Source organism: Ambystoma mexicanum, chromosome 2q (assembly GCF_040938575.1).
Source record: "Ambystoma mexicanum isolate Mex_15411 chromosome 2q, UKY_AmexF1_1, whole genome shotgun sequence".
In the NCBI taxonomy this organism is placed as follows: Eukaryota; Metazoa; Chordata; class Amphibia; order Caudata; family Ambystomatidae; genus Ambystoma; species Ambystoma mexicanum.
In genome coordinates this window covers 312,219,974-312,241,215 of record NC_090924.1, presented here as the reverse complement: position 1 = coordinate 312,241,215, position 21,242 = coordinate 312,219,974, and the positions used below count along the sequence as shown (strand labels likewise).

Sequence of the window (21,242 nt, the reverse complement as noted above, 5' to 3'; positions counted from 1 at the left end):
ACAAGAGAGCGGCGCCGCCAGCGAGAGCACTACAACAGATACTAGACCAGCTCGGACTCGAAGACGTCTGGAGGAAGGTACATGGGAAAGAGAGAGGATACACGCATTACAGTGCCCCACATAGAACATTCACACGGATTGACTACCTGTTCACGGGCAGGGAAACACTGGGAGAATTCACTGAGGCATACATACACGCGCGAACCCTATCTGACCACGCCCCCCAGACGATCACATGGGCGCACACACACAGGAGAGCCCCTATACCAACATGGAGATTGAGGGCAGAGGCATTACTGGACACGGGCTTCCAGGAATACATCCAAAGCGTGATAGAAGACTATTTTGAACATAATGAGGGTAGTGTGGAGAGCACAGGAACGGTCTGGGAAGCCTTTAAAGTGGTAGTCAGAGGAGAGGCGATGGGGAAAATGGGAGGTCTCCGACGAGAAACCCTAGCACAACTAGATAAGATAGAAAGGAAAATCGAGAAGGCAGAGAGACAAGCGGGGGAAGAGGGGGCGGAACAAGGAAACCTCACCACCCTGCGACAACAGTGCGTGGAGACCTGGGAAAGATTGGGACGACTAGATTACGGGAAATACATACAGAAACTACATGCTGAAGGGGATAAGCCTAGCAGACTCCTAGCCTGGCTAACCAAGCAGGAGACTAAGCGGGAGCCAATTAACGAAATTCAGAACAGGGAAGGAGAGGTGATAAGGTCCCAAGAGGGAATAAACGAGGTGTTCTCGCAGTTCTACGAGGACTTATACTCCAGGGTCCAGGAGGCAGAGGAGGGGGACCTGAGGGAAGCCCTCGCGGAAATCAAACTCCCACAATTGACGGAGGAGCAGGCCCAAATATTAGATGCCCCCCTCACCGTAGAGGAACTAACGGAGGTTATTGCCCAGCTCCCGACAGGGAAATCTCCGGGGCCAGATGGGCTCCCGGGGGAATTTTACAAGCAATACAAAAATGATATAGCCCCGAGACTACTAGAAACATTAGAAGAAGCATACGAGAGGGGAAGACTCCCGAGCAGTATGTCGGAATCCATAATAGTCCCGATCCTTAAACCGGGCAAGCCCCCCCTCGAGTGCGGTTCCTATAGACCGATTTCCCTAATAAACCAGGACTCCAAGATCCTGACGGCGGCACTAGCCAACCGCCTGAAAAGAGTGCTACCCACCCTGATCCATACGGATCAGACAGGGTACGTGCCAGAAAGGAACACGTCCTGGAACCTGCGTAGACTCCACTACGTTATAGAAAAGACAAACCAAGAAGGTGGGGAGTGTGCTGTAGCCTCACTGGATGCAATTAAAGCATTCGATTCGGTGGGATGGGACTGGCTCCTGAGAACGCTCACCCACTATGGGATAGGCCAAGGGTTCACAAGATGGATAGAACTACTTTACAAAGACCCGAGAGCGAGAGTCAAGACGGGTAGACAAATCTCTAGGGAATGGGGCATAGAGCGAGGCACAAAGCAGGGATGCCCCCTGTCCCCAATGTTATATATCCTGGCCCTGGAGCCGTTCGCAGTATTCCTAAGAACGGATTATAAAGACACAGGCATAGAGATAGACGGGGAAACACACCAGATATCCATATACGCAGACGATATACTCCTTTACATACAGAACCCACGCACCCACCTGCAAGACCTACTGGAGGCGCTGCGCGCATTCGGTAGGTTATCTGGAATAGTGGTCAACAGGGAAAAATCCGTGCTGTTTCCCCTGGCAGACCTACGAGCAGTGCCGTCAGATCAATTACCACCTCTGGGCATCACGTGGGCCCCGAACACCTTCAAATACCTGGGAGTGGAGATCTATCACGACACCATGGAAACACACGCAGGTAACACACAAATAGCTTTAGACAAAATTGAAAAGGCTATGAAATTTTGGCAGACGCTGCCGTTGGGCATGATAGGCCGGGCGGCACTACTAAAAATGACAGTCCTACCCCGACTCCTATATTACTTCACGAACATCCCATACAACATACCAAAGCCCTTTTTCAAGCGCCTACACACCATAGCGAGAACCTTCCTATGGGGAGGGGGACGAAACAGGGTGGCACTAAGCACACTACAAAGAAGCTATGAGTGGGGAGGCATCAAACTCCCAGATTTTGAGCATTACTATTTGGCAGCACAACTCCAATTTGTGGTGCGATGGCTGGGCGAGGAGACCTCAATAGACGCAATAATTATGGGGCCAGCACTCCGGAAGTATCACCTGAGAGAATTACTATGGGTCAATGCCGCCCAAGCAAAAGAACTGCCCAAAATAGCCCAACTAGGCCGAATACTATGGAAAAGAGCCTGGAAGACACAGGGCATACGAGACCCCTGCTCAAGACACATCCCACTGGCGGGGCTGGTGGACACCCGAGTGGCCAGCCTGACCACGTACAGGGCACAATGGGAAGACAAGGGTGTGGCCCAAATTGGGGACCTGTGGCGTGACGGACAGTGGGTTGAATTCCAGACCCTGATGGATGAACAAGATGTACACAGGGGCCAATTCATCCTACACAATAGCCTAGTCCAGACAATAAAGAAGAGGTGGAGCACTATGCCAGAACCCGAGGACACCGAAGGAGAACTAGAGGCATGGTACGATATATCCGAAGGAGGCCATACGGTGTCCAGACTCTATGAGCGAATACTGGGACACACCAACAAAAAGACACTAACGGCACGGACGAAATGGGAAGAGGAACTGCAACAACCCTTCGAAGACGAGGAATGGAACAAAGTCCTCATGTACACAAAAAAGGTGTCCAGAAACGCCAGGTTCAGACAACTGCAGATATACATAGTACATAGAGCATATCTAACCCCCAAGAGAATGTCAAAGATAGGAGAAGGACAATCCCGGAGCTGTCCGCGGTGCGGAGACGAACAGGCCGACATGGTGCACATGTTCTGGTCGTGCCCGCAAATAGCAGACTTCTGGAACACGGTGAGAGAAAAAGCGTCGACAGCAGACATACAGATGCCAGCAAGAACACCAGCAGCATACCTATTGGGCCTGTTCCCAAGAGGGCACCGGCAGATGACGCACGTGGCAAAAATGAAAGATTTAATGACGATACTAGCGAAACGCCGCATAGCGATGGCATGGAACAAGAGTGAAGGCCCTTCGAAGGAAGGATGGTGGGCCGACCTACAAAAATGGGCAATAGCGGAGACGGCAGTCTGGACGAGAGCCACACAAAGGGGAGAGAGCAACAGCGGAGCCAGATTACAAGCATGGAACTCCCTGGTGCAAGACCTGCTTGGCAGCAGAAGCGATGACGATACGACTGACATTAGCGATCCAGGGGACACAGGAAACAACGAAATTGAACCGCCCACGTCAGGAGGCACTACATAACTCACAACGGAGAGAACTAAGGAGAAGGAAGAGAAGAGGTCGTGACCTGCGCAGACTCTGAACAGTGCAACTCCAACTGGGAAAGACCAACAACTACACGTAAAGACAAGACCAAGGGAAATTTCCAAGGAAAGGAGAAAAGCCACTGGGAGACTGGCCCCTCCGCCACGAACTTGACAACGACCGGCGCCGGCCCGAAGCGGCAAAGGACCATGAACATACTGCGGCTGCCTTTGGGGAGAGGGAGGGGGGGAGGGAGGGGGAAAAGACAATGGGAGGGGGACTTTTGTTTTTGGTTCTGTTTGTTCTCTCCCATCCCTTTTATGTTGTAAAACCAATAAAAAGAAGTTAAAAAAAAAAAAAATCTATGACAGACTCCCAAAGCAGTACCAACGTATGGAGGAGGGAAAAGAATTTAGAATATAGAAATTTAGAATGCACAATCAAATCGCAGAGTAAAGGATCGCATTGCCAAAGGCCAGATCCTACCCATGGATAGAATCGAGGGAGAAGTGATGTACAAAAGTATGGACCGAAGCCCAAGTGGCTGCATCACAGATGTTACGAATAGGAACACCCCCCTGCAGGGCAGTAGAGGCAGCCGTGTGGCTACCCTAGTAGAATGGGCCCGTAAGCCTATCAGAGGGTCCTTACCCGCCAAGCGGTAACATTCAGAAATTACCAAGATAATCCATCTAGACAAAGTCTGCTTAGTCACAGCTTGTCCCAAACGCCTTCCAGCATAACCAATAAAGAGCGGATCGTCCACTCTGACCCGGGACATGCGAGAAATGTAGAAACTTAAAGCTCTCCTAGGATCCAATCTATGGAGCCTCTCCTCTTCCTTACCAGGATGTGGAGGAGGATAGAATGCCGGAAAAATAACCTTCTGGTTCAAATGAAATTCTGACACCACCTTCGCAAGAAAGGAAGCCCAAACTCTAAGGAAAACCCTGTCCTTATGAAACACAGTGAAGGATGGCTTAACTGAAAGTGCCTGCAACTCACTCACTCTGCAAGCGGAAGTGACCGCAACTAAAAACACAGTTTTAAGGGTTAACAGCCTCAAAGGACAAGAATGTAAAGGCTCAAACGGAGCACCCATAAGGAATTTCAGAACAAGGTTCAAATCCCAACCAGGCACCTGGAAAGGTGACGGCAGAAACACATTAGTAAGTCCTTTGAGAAACTGACAAATTAAAGGAATTTTGACATAGGAACACTCCTCAGACAAGCACTTAAATATAGACAGTGCCGCCAGGTAACCTTTAACAGTACCCACTTGCAGGCCCCTGTGGGCCAACGAAAGCAAAAAAGACAGAACCACAGGAATGTCACATGAAAAACGATCCACATTCTTAACCCTGCACCAGTTGCAGAACTTTGTTGCCGGCCGTCTGGCCGAAAGCAACACCTTCATCACGTCTTCAGGGAGGTCCCAATCCTTATACCTCAACCTTTCAGAAGCCAAGCATGAAGGTTGAGGGATCTGACCTCTGGATGGAGAACCTTACCCCCCTCCCATGAGAGCAGGTCGCCTCGGTAGGGAAGACTACGTGGAGGGCAGATGGATAAGTCGAGAAGGTCTGGGTACCACGTCCTCTGAGCCCAAGCCGGAGCAATGAGGATCATCTGGGAACCCAACCTCCGTAACCTCTGCAGCAATTGTTGGATTAGGGGGACTGGAGGAAACGTATACAGCAGTGGGAACGACCACTCCATCACGAACGCATCTCCTAAGGCTCCTTTTGGAGGAAATTCCCGCGAGCAGAACCTTTCGCACTTCCGGTTGACAATGGAGGCGAAGAGATCCACCTGAGGGGTCCCCCAAAGGGCAAAGATCTCCAGGAGAATCTCCCGAGCCAGCTCCCACTCGTGAGAGATTGAGCTCTGCCTGCTCAGAGCGTCCGCCATCTCGTTTTCGTCTCCGGCCAGATGAACTGCCGAGATCGAAACTTCCTGCTGGATGGCCCAGAACCAGAGCTGCATCGCCTCCCTGCACAGAGGAAGTGACCCTGCCCCCCCTTTTTGTTGAGGTAGTGAATGGCCACTGTGTTGTCCGTCAGAATCAGGACATTCTTTCCTCGCACAGGGCAAGCCTGACGGCCTTCAGCTCCAACAGATTGATATGGAGCCTGGACTCCGACGGAGACCAACGACTGCTAACTGTCAACTCATTGGCATGAGCTCCCCATCCCCTGAGGGATGCGTCCGTCACGATCGTTGCCTCCGGCCAGGGTAGCCAAAACGGAGCCCCCTTCATCAGATTGCCTTCGACGGCCCACCACAGATGGTCCTGGGCGACCGAGGGCGGCACCTGAACAGGGTCTGACATCCTGCCGGGGGACTGCGACCACTGCATCTTGAGGGCCCACTGCCGAGATCTCATCCTCAACCTGGCGTCCGGCACCAGAATAATGCAGGATGCCATGAGGCCGAGCAACCTCAAGAACTTGAACGCCGGGAGACTCTGGGCATGTTGAAACTTGTGCACCATCTGCTGAATGTGATGAGTCCTCGCCTGGGGAGGAAAACACTGCCCCAGGGATGTGTCGAGCACTGCTCCAATGTACTGGAGCCGCTGGGTTGATGTCAAATGGGACTTATTTAAATTGAGGGAGAAGCCCAGCTTGTGAAGGGATTGGCAGGTGACGGACAGATGGTCCATGACTTGCTCAAGAGAGCGCGCCGCGATCAACCAATCGTCCAGGTAGGGGTGGACGTGAATCCCCCCTTTCCTGAGATACGCTGCCACCACCACCATGAGCTTGGTGAAGACCCTCGCGGCGGAGGTCAATCAGAACGGCAGGACCTGAAACTGAAAGTGTGAGTCGCCAACCGCGAACCTCAGGTACTTCTTGTGCCTTGGATGGATCGGTACATGAAAATAAGCGTCCTTGAGGTCGAGAGACGCCAACCAGTCCTGAAGTTGAAGGGCCTGGAGGACTTGACAAAGAGTAACCATCTTGAACTTGTCCTTCCTGAGGCGCTTGTTCAAACCGCGCAAGTCCATGATGGGTCTCAATCCCCCGTCTTTCTTCGAAATCAAAAAATAAGGGGAATACCATCCCTTGTTCCTCTCCGCTACAGGCACCAGTTCTATTGCGCCTTTCTCCAGCAGGGATTGAATTTCCTGTGCAAGGAGCGGATCTGGACTCTTCAAAGAGAGATTCCCTGTTGGATTGTCGTGAGGCCTCTGCCAGAAAGGAAGACAGTAGCCATGGGCTATGATCTCCAGAACCCACACATCTGAAGTAATGGCACGCCACTCTACAAGATGCTGCGCCAGCCTTTCCCCAACCGGCGAACCATGGGACATGGCCTCATGACTGAGCTGAAGCGGCTGCGGCAGTGCCTGAGGGCAAATAGGCAACTGCCCGAGCGGCCTTGGCACCTCGAGTACCCTGTTTTCCATCTCTGGCACTACTACGGTGGCCCCTTTGACTTGCAGCTCCTCTCGATTTACTAAAGGATGAGTAATAACGAAAGTTACCTCCCCTCCATTGCTGTCCCCTAGGACGAAAAGGCGGAGGTTGGCAAACTGCAGCGATCAAAGACTTTGCTGCAGCTTTGGAGGTCCGCAACCTCTCAAGGCTCTCGTCAGCCTTGCTGCCAAAAAGATGTTCACCATCAAAGGGCATGTTGAGGAGTCGGGCCTGCACATCGGGAGCAAACCCCGACTTCCGCAACCATGCAAACCTGCGTATTACGGTGCTCGCCAACATGGACCTGTTGACACAATCTGCCATGTCCAAACCCGACTGAACGGTCTCACACATGGCATCCTTGCCATCCTGTACAATAGCAAGAAAATCATCCCATTCCTCCCCTTCGGGAATATGTTCAGCCGCCAAGGAAATACAGTTCCACAGAGTATGCGTGAAACGTGACAAGGCACACACAGAGTTGGCTGCCTGTAAAGCCACACCCCCTGGAGAAAACACTTTCTTCGCCCAGCCATCAAAACGCTTGTCGTCCCCATCAGGAGGGATGGTAGGGTACAACGCCTGCTTTGCTGGGGCCATGGCCGCCTGCACCACCAACAGGCATGTCTAGAGTGACCATCTTTGTCCGACCAGGACCTCGAAGGCGCCCAGTGGTCGCGACGACCGCTCGAGCCCGAAGGCATACGAGTGGTGTCTCTAGCACGGTCATGGCCGGTGTCCTTCGACGGTGCGGACATACCGTAGCCCTGCGACTGAAAAGTCACCATCATCTCCTTTCAGAAGGAATCCCATTCCTCAGGAGTGGAATGCTTGTTGGGTCAAGCAACCCGCCGACGGGCGGAGTCCAAGACCGACTCCTGGACCGAGACCCCCCGCCGGACTCACGATGACGATTCAGAGAGTCGCCCCTCGAATCGTCCGTCGAAATCCAGTGGATCGTGACTTCCGGGGCTTGGCCACCTTACCCACCGACAGCTTCTTCTTACGCTCCCGCAAGGCCTTCGATGTAAGCGACTGGCAGTCGACACAGTCATCCGTATCGTGGTCCTCCCCGAGGCACCAGAGGCAAGCGTTGTGCGTGTCAGTCAACGACATCTTGGACCCGCACACCCGACACTTCTTAAAACCCGACCATGGGGTGGAAGAAGCCGAAGACATCATTTTCAATACACAAACTAACAGGTTCGAAAGAACCGAAAGAACAGGATTCAGTAGAACCGAGGCGCGCCGAGATCTCCGAAGTGAACACGTTCGCGGAAAAAACGGAACTGAGGCTATGGACGTCGTGCGTCCTACTTACAACATCCGGTGACGTCGGCTCGACAGAGGCCCTCGAGGACAGCGTATTGACGATGCTGACGCCGAAAGATTTTCCGAAGCAGCACAGCTGTGGTGATTACTGTCATAGATATGGAATACGTCGGAGGACCCAATCCCCTCGAAAGGCAGGTCCAGAACTTTATCTTGGACCTCCTTCAAAAAAACTTTGTTGCATGAAGCCAAGCTTGACGAGAGGTGTCCACCCCCAACATGAGGCCTCGAGCTGAGGTATCGACATGGTGCACAGCAGCCTCTAGCATATCCTGCGCCAATACCCTGGTGTCTGACAAACCGCCTTTTAAGTCTTCAAGCCTGTCCCCAGGAATGAACTCCTCCACAATTTCATATTCGCTACCGCCAAAATGAGCTCTGCATTAGCCTGACGCAATTGCAGCGCCAAGTTGGCAAAAACCTTCTTGGCCAGAGAATCGAGCAACTTGTCTTCCTTGGCAAGAACTTGAGCCGCGGCAGTAGAGGCCGCAGAGGCCGGTTTGGATTACAGAGTGGCGGCCGCTACCACCGTTGAGGAAGGGAGCGGACACGACGCCAAGGCTACTTCCTCGGAGGTGTGAAGCCTTTAACGGGCGTCAATTCTCTTATTGATATCTCTATATGTAGCCCAGTGTGGGGTTAATCGCAGACTTTGCGGGCCTCGGCCAGAACGTCCCTCTGAAGGAACAGGCCGGTGCGCTCCTGCAGAGACAAGGTGAGCGCTCCGAAAGCACCCCTTCCTGCGGAGCGGGTGCCTCAGGTACTGGTATGTCAAGGAGTGAAATCATGTCCAGGACCCGGTCATGGAAAGCTCTGACAGAGCGGAGCTGGTCTTCACTATCCTGATCTGCCCGAGGGTCGTCCAGCACGTCAGGATCCGCCGGTTGTGATGCGACCGGCATCAAATCGACATATCGCTCTGCTGGATTCTTGTCAACCGGAGACGAGGTAGGCAGAGGCAGAAGAGGTGAAGGCGGGCCACGAGGTAGAGGTGGCACCGCTGCTGGGACGACAGGTGCCGTGACTGGAACTGCCAGAACAGGATGCGGCACCGGAAGGCAGATCTCCCTAAAAAGACCTTTAAAGTACTCTCTCATGGGATCAGTGTTCATAAGACTCTGAAACATGCCGAAAAAGGCATCCTCTGCCGAAACCATTGGCACTGGAATGGGCAGAGGCCACTCATGAGGGGCATACCCCCACGAACATAGTGAGGAAGGCGGCCAAGAGGGCCCACCACCAACCGATCTACATAGACCAATGGGGCAGAAGTAGGAGGAAGTGAGACCGTATGCGGTAGTGGCATCCGAGAGCGCCAGTCAAAAGAAGGGCATAACAGATTCACTCCGTCCCGTGGGCAAGGTGGTCCACCAAATAGAAGGTTCCCAGCACCCACTGTCAAAAGCGTGGGTGTGAGGGAAGAATCCAAAATGGCTGCTGTAGACCACTCGGGAAGGCCTGCCATTTTGTAAGCATCTGAGGAGAACTGCTTCACATGTGTGGATGAGGCCGGTAACTCCACAGACTGGTCACGGGACTTGATTGAAACTTTAGCCTTGACACAAGGATCCTCGTCAGAGCCAGTACTATGAGGCCTGGGATGTTTACTGGACATCCGTCGTGACCCTTTGAATTAGCCTCCAAGAGAGGAACCTCGGCCAAGCCGGTAACAGAGGAGAGACGGTCAGTGACCTCTCCCTGTGCCCCCTCAACAGAACCGGTATCACCGCAATTGCGGGAATGTTAAGGAATCCACCTCGCAGACAAGACGTTAACGGGTCCCTCAGTTCTGTCGGTACACACCTTAGCCTCGATGAGAGGAACCTCAGAACAGAGTCCGGTCTGTATAGCTACCCCAAGAGGGGCCTTGAACCATGGTTCGATACAGAAAGCCTCACCCGAGGCCTCAGGGCGCACCCCGGTGTCTGTATGGGAAGCTCTAAACAAGGAGACCTCGGAGCAAACTCAGGTACTCAAAGCCTCAGCACGAATGGGCTGGCTATTAGCACCTGGTTGGTGAACCTCGGATTGTGATCCGGTGTAGGCAGGCCCCTCGCGGGAACCCTAGGAGAAACCCTGATACGCCTATTAGACCTGCGAGGCCCCTCACGGACCTGGAGAACCTTGGGAAGGAGACCCCCCGGCCGGGGTGCCCTAAAAAGTAAGTAACTTACTGGGCATCTCTTCTTTTAATCCATGAAGAGCTGAAAATGCAGGGGAGGAACTCGCTGGAAGATCTCCTCCCACTGACGAAGAAGACGCTGAAGTGCCCGGACCGAAAGGGAGTCACAGTAGAAACACGAGTCCCAATGATGATCCGGTCCCAGACACTCCAAACAAAAAGAATGGGGATCTGCCCTAGAAGCGACGCTCGCAAGAGGACCAAGAGACAAATCCCAAACGATCCGTCATAGACGGAGGACTACGCGACCGCAGAACCGGAGCAGGAGAGAAGGACAACGGGAAAGAAAACATTTCTTCCCGGTGATGCAAGTGCCTCCAGCCCCGACCGCGCGGAGGAAAGGACTGAACGGCGATGCACAGGGCGGAGCTAAGAAGGGCGGGGTTACGGCTGCGTGCAGTACCCCGCGTAAAAAGAGAAGGACAGACACATTTTTCAATTTGATGCTTTTTTTACAAAAGTGCTCCGGTCCCGCCCCACTGGACAAATGTCCCAAAGGTATGGAGGAAAGGAGACGGGACGTAGGAGTATAAAAGGAACAATAATGCAGGCGAAAAACTTTTCATATCCAGCAGACAGTGACTTCAGTTAAGGTCACTAAAAAACATATATATGTATCACATTGGCAAAATTTTGTTTAAGGGGAAGTAAAGGTTAGACAGGGCACAGCTAGCAACAAGTAACAATGTACACTCTTCAAGAGGGATTTTAGGCAGTCTGTTTCCCAAATAAAAAAAGTGTTCACAATTCAAGTTCATGGAGGAACTCGAATTGCCAAAGCCAGTAGGATCAAGAAGATGGACCTTTAGGAAACCAACGAAGCCACAGTCAAATGGACAGCACCAGTTCGGATGAAAATCTTCAGAGAAAGGTTAAGTAACCAGTCAACTGTTCTTTTAGAAAACAAAGGAGCTCTAGAGGAGCCCTTAGTTAGCATACATGTTGCAAGACCTGCACAGTGGAGTTGAGGTCTACTCCCAATTGAAGAAAACAGCGCTCCCAAAGCAAAGGAGCACCAACGATAGCCTGAGGTAAGCGCCACAGTACATGAAGAGTGAAGCTGGAAACGTAGCTGCTCGCCTTCTGGATGCAACAATGAAGACCCCGATTCCTGCTCCTTGGTCATGGAGATGAAAGGGGGGACCTTCAGTGGGCTTCTGCAGCAGCACTCGAGAGAAGAGTTGTTGGCAGCAAAGGAGTCAGCGCACTCCAACGGCTCTTTGTGGTTTTGGTGTCTTTTTCTTAGCACCAAGAAGAAACAAATATTGCCTTGTTGGATTCTCTTTGATTACTCGGTCCTGAACTCTTGTGAGGGGACATTTGGTGACTAATTCCTGCCTCTGGAGGTCCATATGGATGCATGCAAAGTTTCAGAAAGATTCATTGTTCGCAAGAGGATTTACTCCTAGAATGGCAGGGGAATACCCCCGAAACAGCAAGCACACAGGAAATGGTGAAAAAAGAAGGAGCCCCGCCATTTTGCTAAATTTCTGTGGATTACTGAAGCTAAATTAACATCCTGCAAGTAATAAAGATCATAAAGGTAAAACCACTGCCACCAGCCATTCATGTAAACTTGCAATTCTAACACAATGTTACCAGGTAAGTAAGAAAGGGAATACATTGTATCCCCCAGCACTCCACATAGGGTGTGGGGTGCTGGCTCACTTATACAAAATGTAAAGGGGATGAAAATACCTCTTTACTACTTGAGAACAGTAGTAAAGTTATAGGAAACTTTAACTCCAACCACACACTATGGAGAGACATAAAAAGGGTCACCCATAAAAAGAGTAAAAGACTAGGTGAGAGGGGGAAAACATTTCCACTCACCTAGGGACAAGGTAACATAGTTACCAGGTCCAAGCTAAATGGTCTGGGGTCAACACAGGTCAGGAAGACTTATAATTAATATGGAAATCTTACCCAACAGCTCGGGCTCCGAATTAATCAAATTTAGAAAGAAGATCACAGCATTGAGCTTCTATAAGCTCATTCCCGCGTCCTACTAAGTATTGTTCCTCTATTCCTGCCATCACACTCGGAGGTCTATAGTGGCATACATTGAGTAACAAGGATAGAAATAAGAACAATGGTCCTTGGATCAGCCTTATAGATAAGCAGTGTAACAGCACATTTTGGACTGTAAAAACCGGCAAATACTCACAAGTAAACAATACACTAAAAAAGCTAACAATAATAGGGAAGAGAACCAGGTTGGAGTCTGTTTCCTGCTTCAACCCACACAGTTGTGCAAACATGTTCTGATCAGTTAAACCAAAAGAGCAGTGCCACAAAAAGGAATCCTACTATTAATACGGCCTTAAGAACCTTAAGGGGAAAATGTATGTTTTTCGTTTGCACGAATGACTAAAAGACAGCAGTTTCAGAATTAAAATATATTTTTAGTGTGGCCTAAGAAATACCCTATTGGGAATACATTCCTTTATTTCCTAAATAAAATCATATTACTGTCAAATTCAAACAGAAAGAGTAAAGAGCTCCCATTTAAATTTCTTATGCGGACCTTGACATAGTGCACACAACTAACAGGAGATTTGCACATAAAATAGGTCAGATTCCAACCAAATGAAATGCAATTTATGTCATCTTACTTGGGAGAATAGAATATTGCTGTTCCAAGATTAAAACATATGACCTAGAAGTGTCACACAGACACAACCCAATGATTTATCATACTCTTACACAGTGGTCTGTCACTATTGGGATAGTAAAATTGACACTTGATCCCACCAATAAAGAATTTAGCTAGGTACACGAAGATTACTTGTTTTGGCATGGGCTCCTTAATCACAATGCAGACCATCAAGTAGCGCATGAAACAAGTATCAAGCACAGCATTGAACTTTGAGAGATACCTTCTGAGGTTGCACAGGGTCTACAATCGCTGCCTCTTTGGTGTCCTCATCAATGAGCAGATACATGTAATTATCTGTGAGGGCTGGAAGCAGCTCGACCTTCATGTCTGACTGAACGACCAATGTAGACTTTCTAAAATCAGGCTCTGCAGTGGCGTAGAGAGATCGAGTCCCTCGGAGTAGTGGACCTGCAAATGCAAAATAAAAAGCAGAATTTAGTTTCTAAGCACTGGGTCCAACACCATATAAGCACCAAACACAGATTAAGAATACTTTGGTTATTGTGCTTAATTTTGGGAAACGCATGAAAGAGTCTTTGTAAACCCAAGATTCAAAGAGTGGTTGCCAAACTATGTGAATAGGTGGGTATGAGTATTATGATAAGAGACTCAAACAGGGGTGTGACAGCCCTTGCCAGGCAGGGGATCCCCCACTATCGGGGAGCCCTCAGAACAGCCAGGTATGTACTGATTTCTAGTTAATGCCAATATTATGTGCCCCATCAGTACATGTTGCAAAAAGCACCCTCATTTTCTGTTACACCATGGGCACAACCAGTTGGGTAGATATAGGAGGGGATTTTGCAGGACCAAGTACATACATGTATCATGACTAGAATGGGCTGGGCACTACAGAACAAGGAAGAGCATAACAGCAACAGTTTAATCATGCGTATACTAGTGGTGCGTTCCCTGTAACTGTAAATTGCACCACAAGGAATAGGTTGTCTCCCTTCTAAGATGGCAATTGCAGCCCAAGTTAATAACCAAAACGTCCATTCAATTCAAGTGGCTCAGCATAGCTATTACAATAAAGTATAACAAGACAACTGCTTACAAACCTACAATGTATCAAACAGTATAAGCAGTTATTCAAACGATTGGCATTACCATCTGCAGCCCAAAGCTAGGGACTAACCAAGGGTCTTTTACCTGGTAATAATGCAATCTCTCTTTGTCCAATGTAACTTATTGCAAATGCACTTCCATGGGGCAGATTTCTCAGAGCACCGTCCCTCCACAATCCATTAGCAATGCTATCTATATTTGACCAGATCGTAAACAATTCTATAACACACCTGGAGAGAGGTGCAAACATCCCAAATCATATATCTTGAATCAACATACTCCAATAAGCAAATACCAGCTAAATAGTAAATGTTCATTGTGTTCCCCTTTCACCAGATCACAAATACAGTTACCTTCAAATTTAGCTTCTTTCCAAATTCTATTTAACTCCATGTATGTTTGGGCACAAAATGAATCTGTCGACACTGGCGACGTCTGCAATTAGTTTACTATCCAGTGAATAGCCAGGGTGGTTGCCTGGGTACTAAAAAGTCCAATAAATCAGCCATGCCAAAAATATAACTACTGTATCTAGAGATACAATGGTTTCATAAAAAACTGAGACGTGACTGATTTCAAATCAGCAAATGATTCTCACTGAAGATGGTGACGTTTGTTAAGAAAATGTTCCCATAGGGTTGAAAGAGTTCACAACACCAGCATTTCAGTTGGCCTAGGACCTTTGTAAAATTCACACTGCGGTTCAAAATCTTTTACTTTATGACCGGTGGGAAAAATGTTGTGTAAATATCAGTATAAAAAACTAAACTATACAATATTTCGACTGAATGCGATTGCAAAACGGATTACTAGACTTCAGAGTTATTGTTTGATTGCCTAAACTTATGCCCATGCTTCTCCGCCCCAAAACCCTTTTCGATGTTTGGCCAGTAACAGCTATTGCACCAACCAAACTAGACAAAAACCTAGGTGGCACTGCTTTTTAAAAAACAGAAACATTTCCTGTTTTTGTTCCTTTTGGAAAGACTTACTTGGACAGCAAATAATTTTGCGGACAGCAGGTAAATAGCTTGGTACCATTCAGAATCAACAAGGAAAAGATTAATTTTAGAGTGATGACATTGAACAAAGTGATTTAAGATATATACACAATGCTAAGTGAGACTCAGCCCTTTCCCCAAATGATTTGAAAAGTCCTGATCACAAGTAAGTAGAACACATTAGAGAGATACCTTTAAAACGGCACCAATAATTTGGCACTAGCCACGACAGAAAGGAGGTTCCAAAACAAAGACCTCACACGGAAAACCAAAGAAGTAGGCAAGGACATTTTAAAAGAGATGCATCTCCTGGATGATAAATTAAAGATCTAAGATTCAGTGGTGGTTTTCGCTGTTGCAACATATACATCTAAAGCATAGAGGAGGAAAACACTCCTGCTGTTGGCAGTAGATATTGCAGGATTGCGAGAGAGTGGTTATAAATGTATGTTCCTCTTGCTGCATTCTTCTCACTTGCAATAAATGTACTCGTTTTTTCCGACCCGCTTCACTGAATTATTTCGTTTTTTTATAATATGTTTTAAATAGGTTTGTAATCACTTAAGTTGAACACAAATAATATTGATCACCCAATTTGTGTACATTGGTCAAATCAGTATCTTCCACTTTCCCACCTAACCAAATTGTATTATCCGAAGACAATCAAGTTGGAAGCTGTAGGAAAACTAGCTAATTACTGGTAAACAGAATGAAACAAATAGCAAAACGTTTACAAGTGTACAACTGTCATAAAACAAAGTCTTATAAAATAGCCCTTAATATATCTTAGTGCTCAGCAAACAAAAGTGTTTTAGTATTTAAAAGCCGGACCAATTGGTGTTGTCAATGTTTGTTACTAATCTACAAGTCCTGTACTCCCCATTATCAACTGCATTCAGAACGCCTGGCAGTACAGGTCCAGTTTTAATTTACGGTTCCCAACAAGCAGTGCAGATCTAGAATCTGAAATTACCGATACCACAATAAGGTGGATTCAAAAGGACTGCAGATGACGATATCTGACAAAGTCAAAATAAGGAAGTTATTAGCGAGGAAAAAGCAGTACTTTTGAAATCAAGTGATAACTGCTTTTGTAGAGTTAAAAATAAAAAAAATATTGTTGCCACTTGAAGTTCATAAATTGCCAGCTTGTATGGGTACAATCGGCAACAACTGCAGGTTACCTTTTGTCCCAAATTCGAGGCTTGAGGCACAATAAAGGCATGATGATCTTGTGATGCTGAGTAAACAGCAAACTGCCTCTGGGCAATCAACCCTACTGTATTGGTCATATATGCAATGAGCGCTACTTGGACTGCCTTCCTAAGGAACGAGCATGCCAGGGATCTATCCCGGCTCGAAGTGAAAGAAACAAAGTCACATGATCCATCAACCTCCATTATTGTTTTGACTAAGATCTCTGTAGATATGGCCAAGACGATTGTGCTTGAGAGCATTTCCTCCTTGCAGGTGGTAACGTGATGCTTCTTGCAGTGCAATAAAACATTTTGCACTGGCAAAAGGGCAAAGATTCTATCCATTTGGATTGAGGAAGATATGTAGAGGAATGGCAGAAAATAGCAATACCACCAAAGCTACAGAAGCTGTCAGCATCTGAAAAGACAAGAAGAACAACCAAGCTGAACAGAGTTCAACCAGAAGGCCACTAATGGCTTAGCACCGGCAGATCCTGAAAGAGACTAGCCCAACAAGCTGTAACAGACTCCCATCTGCCAAAGAACGAGGCAGAGAAAGAAGGTTGGGGGGGGGGTGAATATCAGCAAGAGTGAGGACAGCTTAAGGAAAGAGCTTGCAGTCCAGAACCCAAACCCAGAGGGAAAAGACAGGGCCTTGCCAAATAATAAGTTGAAAAAAGCTGGAAACAAGGAGTTAAGCTGCACATTGATGGAATCTTAAAACTATGGTAAGTCAGACATAGGAGACGGACCAGAGGACATTGTTGAACAAGTTACTTTATGAACCAACTTACAGAAAACTGAAGAGGGAGACCCAAACATGGCTCTCATTACACCCATCCCACTCTCAGCCCGGCGACAGAGAAACGAGAGATGTACATCGCTTCTGGGCCCTTCCTCACCATCGTTGATATATCGCAGGTGTGAGAATTCAGACCATATCCCAGATGACAGAATTGAAGAGATACAGCTGTCATCGATCAAAGAAGTTGACCTGCAACATCGAAGAACGCCGACCGACATTATGACATAGATATGTTAGACATGAAGCACATAGGCATCCGTGCACAAAACTACAGAAACACTTCAGTTTATTGCTGATACACATGAAGCAATACACATGAAGCAAATGCTCACATAGTTAGAAGACTAACACAAGTATACCTTTTGCTACGCAGAAATTGCAAAACACCTAAAAATATATATGAACGGCTTGCCAACGCTTAATTGCAACTAACAAGAACCGCCATGCGAATAAAGATGGAAGCCATAGGTACGTTGGAGTAAATGGGAAAGGCTGACAGACTGATTCTTCCAGTGCAGAAACCATGCACAGCCTCGCCAAGGACAAGTAGGGAAGGAATGTTTCCAGTTGACAGAGGAGATAGGGCACCTGCGAGGGACACAGACAAAAATCCTCTTAATTGCAAGCAAAAGAGCTCAATTTCGTGGTCCCTACACAAGTGACCTGGATCTAGGAGACAAAGCCTATTAATTTGAGGCAGACTGAGAAAGATATTCCCATCGAACCAGGGGTAGAAGGATACAACAGTTATAAAGGTTCAAAGCCGAATGTTCTGTCTCAGGGCCTAGGAGGTCAGAGATGGTAACTTATTGATATGACATTTTATTTATATCGCGCCCATACACAAGTGTTTCAGAGCATGATTGGGAACATGCAGTACCTTCAGGGTCGTTCCCACGACCTTGAATAGTTGCACTTAGCCTGGTAGCTGTCCAAGCCTGAGAAGACCCTTTCTGTCCAATCCCTAATCACCTTCCATGCAAAGCGTACACTATGCTGCACCATCCAATCACCTTTATACTAACCTGCAATTTGTATTTGTGACAGAGAGGTCGTCTCCGGAAGAGCCACCAGATATGGCTTACCCAATGATCATACTAACCCCTTATGGAATACATATATAGTTCGCCTAATTAACCTATCCCTTCCCCTGTTAGGTTTTTGTGATGTAACTTTGTTTTTGTGATGTCACTAGTCAACAAAATGGAATGACAGGTGCCTGGAGAGGGAGAGCTCTTGGAGAATGTTGCGTTGTTCATGTTGCAATCCATGTCATTTGAATTGTTGATACAGACAGTAAACTTTGTCCTATGGCTGGGTCTTCCGTTCTTGGGGTAGGAGATTTCCAGGGCCTAGTTCCTCTTGCACGTAGACGGGGGGAGACTGCTAATAGTTCCCCTGCCACTCTACTACAAAGCCTACTCTAGACCCCATTTCTACAATGAATTCCCTAAACTAGAAAACAAAAGGTGTTTGTCAGGGCGTCTTTACAAAAATAAACTCTGTCTGAAGCTATGCTAAACTATGTCTGGAAAGAAACAAAAGAAAGAAAAGAATTAAAAGGAAGAAAAAGAAAAGAAAGAAAACCAAGAAAAGAAAGAATCTCTGCTTAGCCTATGGGTTACTCCCCCTTGGGAGATTAGTAGTGGCTGGTTTTCTGCTACCCCCACCCACAACGTTCTCACAGTCTCTTAAAGCTCCTGGTACAAGATTGTTCACAACGAAAATCCATTTCCAAAAGAAAGTAGGTCTCTTGCATAACACAATGTCTTTATCAGGTATTTCAAAAATGACTCCATTATCCCTCTGTCAGGGTTGTATTCTCCAGACTCGGGTAAACTGAGGGTTAGAACAAAATAAACACAGTTTAGTCTCTGTTTTTCTAGGCTTGTGCCAAAATTTGTTGTGTTAGATGGGCTGTGGACTGCTCCCACCCAGCCTGCTTTGTCTCAGATTTCGTCCTCTTGTGGGTTTCCTAAGATTTCAGCTACAGGCGTGCCATGGGTGGGCTACAGGCTTGTTCTGCTCTATGCACTATGCTTGTTCCCATTCTCAGCACCAAACGGACTATGGGCTTGTTCAGCACAGCTTGGTATCTCTCTTAAACCCCCTTGCCAGGTATTCAGCTTCTCAGCCATGGGTACGCTATGGGCCTGTTCAGCCCATCACTCCTTTTCACCATCTCACTGGTTCTTAGGTTTCTCAGCCCCAAGCACACTTAGGCGTTGGTCAGCCCCACTTCGCATCTCTCCTTCACCCTCTTGCAGGGTTTTTGGTTTCTCAGCCTCAGGTGGGCTATGGGCTTGGTCAGCTCTGCTTCTTATCGCTTACTCCGCTCTCCAACTAGTCCCACAAAGTAGCCCTGTACGTTCTTTCTAGCAACAGGACTCTGTACTAGCATCAGTGTCTATGGTTTCCTTGGTTTCCTCTGCGGGTTGTGCGGTCGATTTTTCAGTTGTTCATGCATTCAGGAATTCAGAGTCTGTGCGTCGGGGCGCTGGAACTTCGGGGTGCTGCTTTGCTCGCTTCCTGTCTCAGCTGCCCTGTCTGCTTGGGCTCCCCACCTTCGTTAAAGTGCCAACGTTCCTCACAGAGCCCTCCATTTCCACCCACTGCATCCTCGTTGTAGCTCTCCATTCTCTCACACTGGGACGGCTTCCCGCCTGAGGTCAGCGTTCTGCAGTCTCCAGCGGAGTTTCTGCCTGCCGACTTCCTCCTGGCTTTAACTTTCTCCCTGGAACAAAGATGAGAAGTCCATTGGTAAACAGCCGCTTCAGCAGGTGATAAGGAGTACAGGTCAGCAACCAAGCAACCTACCTTAAAGAGGCCATGCACATTGATGAGATCTTCAATTCCTGTAACACCAATAAATATTGAGATCTTGGAAAGGAAGGGTGGTGGGGTGGAACCCTCCCGTGGGCATTCCTAGTCCCCAGAGGGTGGGAGGGGACAATCACCCACAGTAGGACCACATTTGTCCTGATCCCTATGGAGGAAATGGTGTATTGGGCTCACTTCCGTAGTCCCAAAGGGAGGGATGGCTCCCCCTTGGGGAGAGCGGATGAATTCCCTGGATTCATCACAAAATCCAGAGTGAAGTGAGGAATTACTTACTGCTTGGAAACCGTGTCTCATGGACCAATGTGAACTGAGAAACGACTCTGTTTAAAACTCTGAAGAATAGATTTAGGAGAGCCAAAATCCAAGGATGTGGAACATTTTTTTTCTTTTTTTTTTTAACCTTAACCTGAATAGTTGCCTGTTCTACTGGGGAGGGTGTAACACTGAGCATATCAATAACTCCTCTGGCAACCATCTCCTCAATTATTTAATTCAGGGGTACAACACTTAAGTGTGTAACATGGCACATTACAATGATGTGTATTGCTTCACAGGCTATACAATAATTGGCCATTAAACAGACATTCCAAGACAAATCTTTTATCTCACTATTTCTACTTATTCCTGTTGGGATGCATGTATAGCTCCCATGTCCCCCCAAGCAGTTTACACCGAGAGCAATACGCCAAGAGTGCACCCACCTAATTTGTATTTGTTTATTTATAACGCGCAACCATCAGGCCCGGAAGCATCAGGGCGCAATTTGTACAAAGTTACAGAAATGCATATATACAGACATAAAAATTGCAAGAAATTAAACTTTAATAGAAATATTAACAGTGTTCAAATCTACAAGAGTTACAGTGGTTTCAGCCGTGAATACAATAGGGTGTGCAGAAAAGTAACAGACCAAGCAAGTACGACAGGGGTGCTGACCATATCTTAAAGTTGGTGGAACAGCCAAGATTTGGTATTGGCCTTGAACGTGTTGAAGGAATCTTGCGCTCTGAGTGGAACTCCCTCCCCGCTACAAAGCTTAGAGGCTAGGACAGGGAAGCTCGAGCCCCCCGCTTTTTGCAGTTTAAACCTAGGGATCGAGAGAAAGTGGGACTGGGCAGTTCTTAGTGGTCGGGAGGTCGAGTGGCGCGACAGCCGACTGCATAGGTAGATAGGGGCCTTGTTAGCCAAGCATTTGTGCGTAAGGGCGAGTGTTTTTAGAGAAATTCTCTATTTGACAGGTAGCCACTTTAGGTTAGTTCTAGATTCTGAAATGTGATGGTTGCGAGGGATGTTTAGGGCGGCGCGGATAGCATTGTTCTGGGTTGTTTGGAGTTTATTCAG

At 47.8% G+C, this 21,242-nt stretch overlaps 1 protein-coding gene across 6 annotated transcripts in view; it reads right to left on the bottom strand.

Annotated features, from left to right (window-relative positions):
- HAGH (hydroxyacylglutathione hydrolase) overlaps positions 1–21,242 on the bottom strand; it is a 933,635-nt gene that overhangs the window by 663,915 nt on the left and 248,478 nt on the right. For all 6 annotated transcript variants that reach the window (XM_069647285.1, XM_069647283.1, XM_069647282.1 and 3 more), the window contains exon 2: positions 13,211–13,398. In XM_069647285.1, coding sequence (XP_069503386.1) covers positions 13,211–13,398 — 188 coding nt within the window. The remainder of the gene's footprint in view (positions 1–13,210; positions 13,399–21,242) is intronic.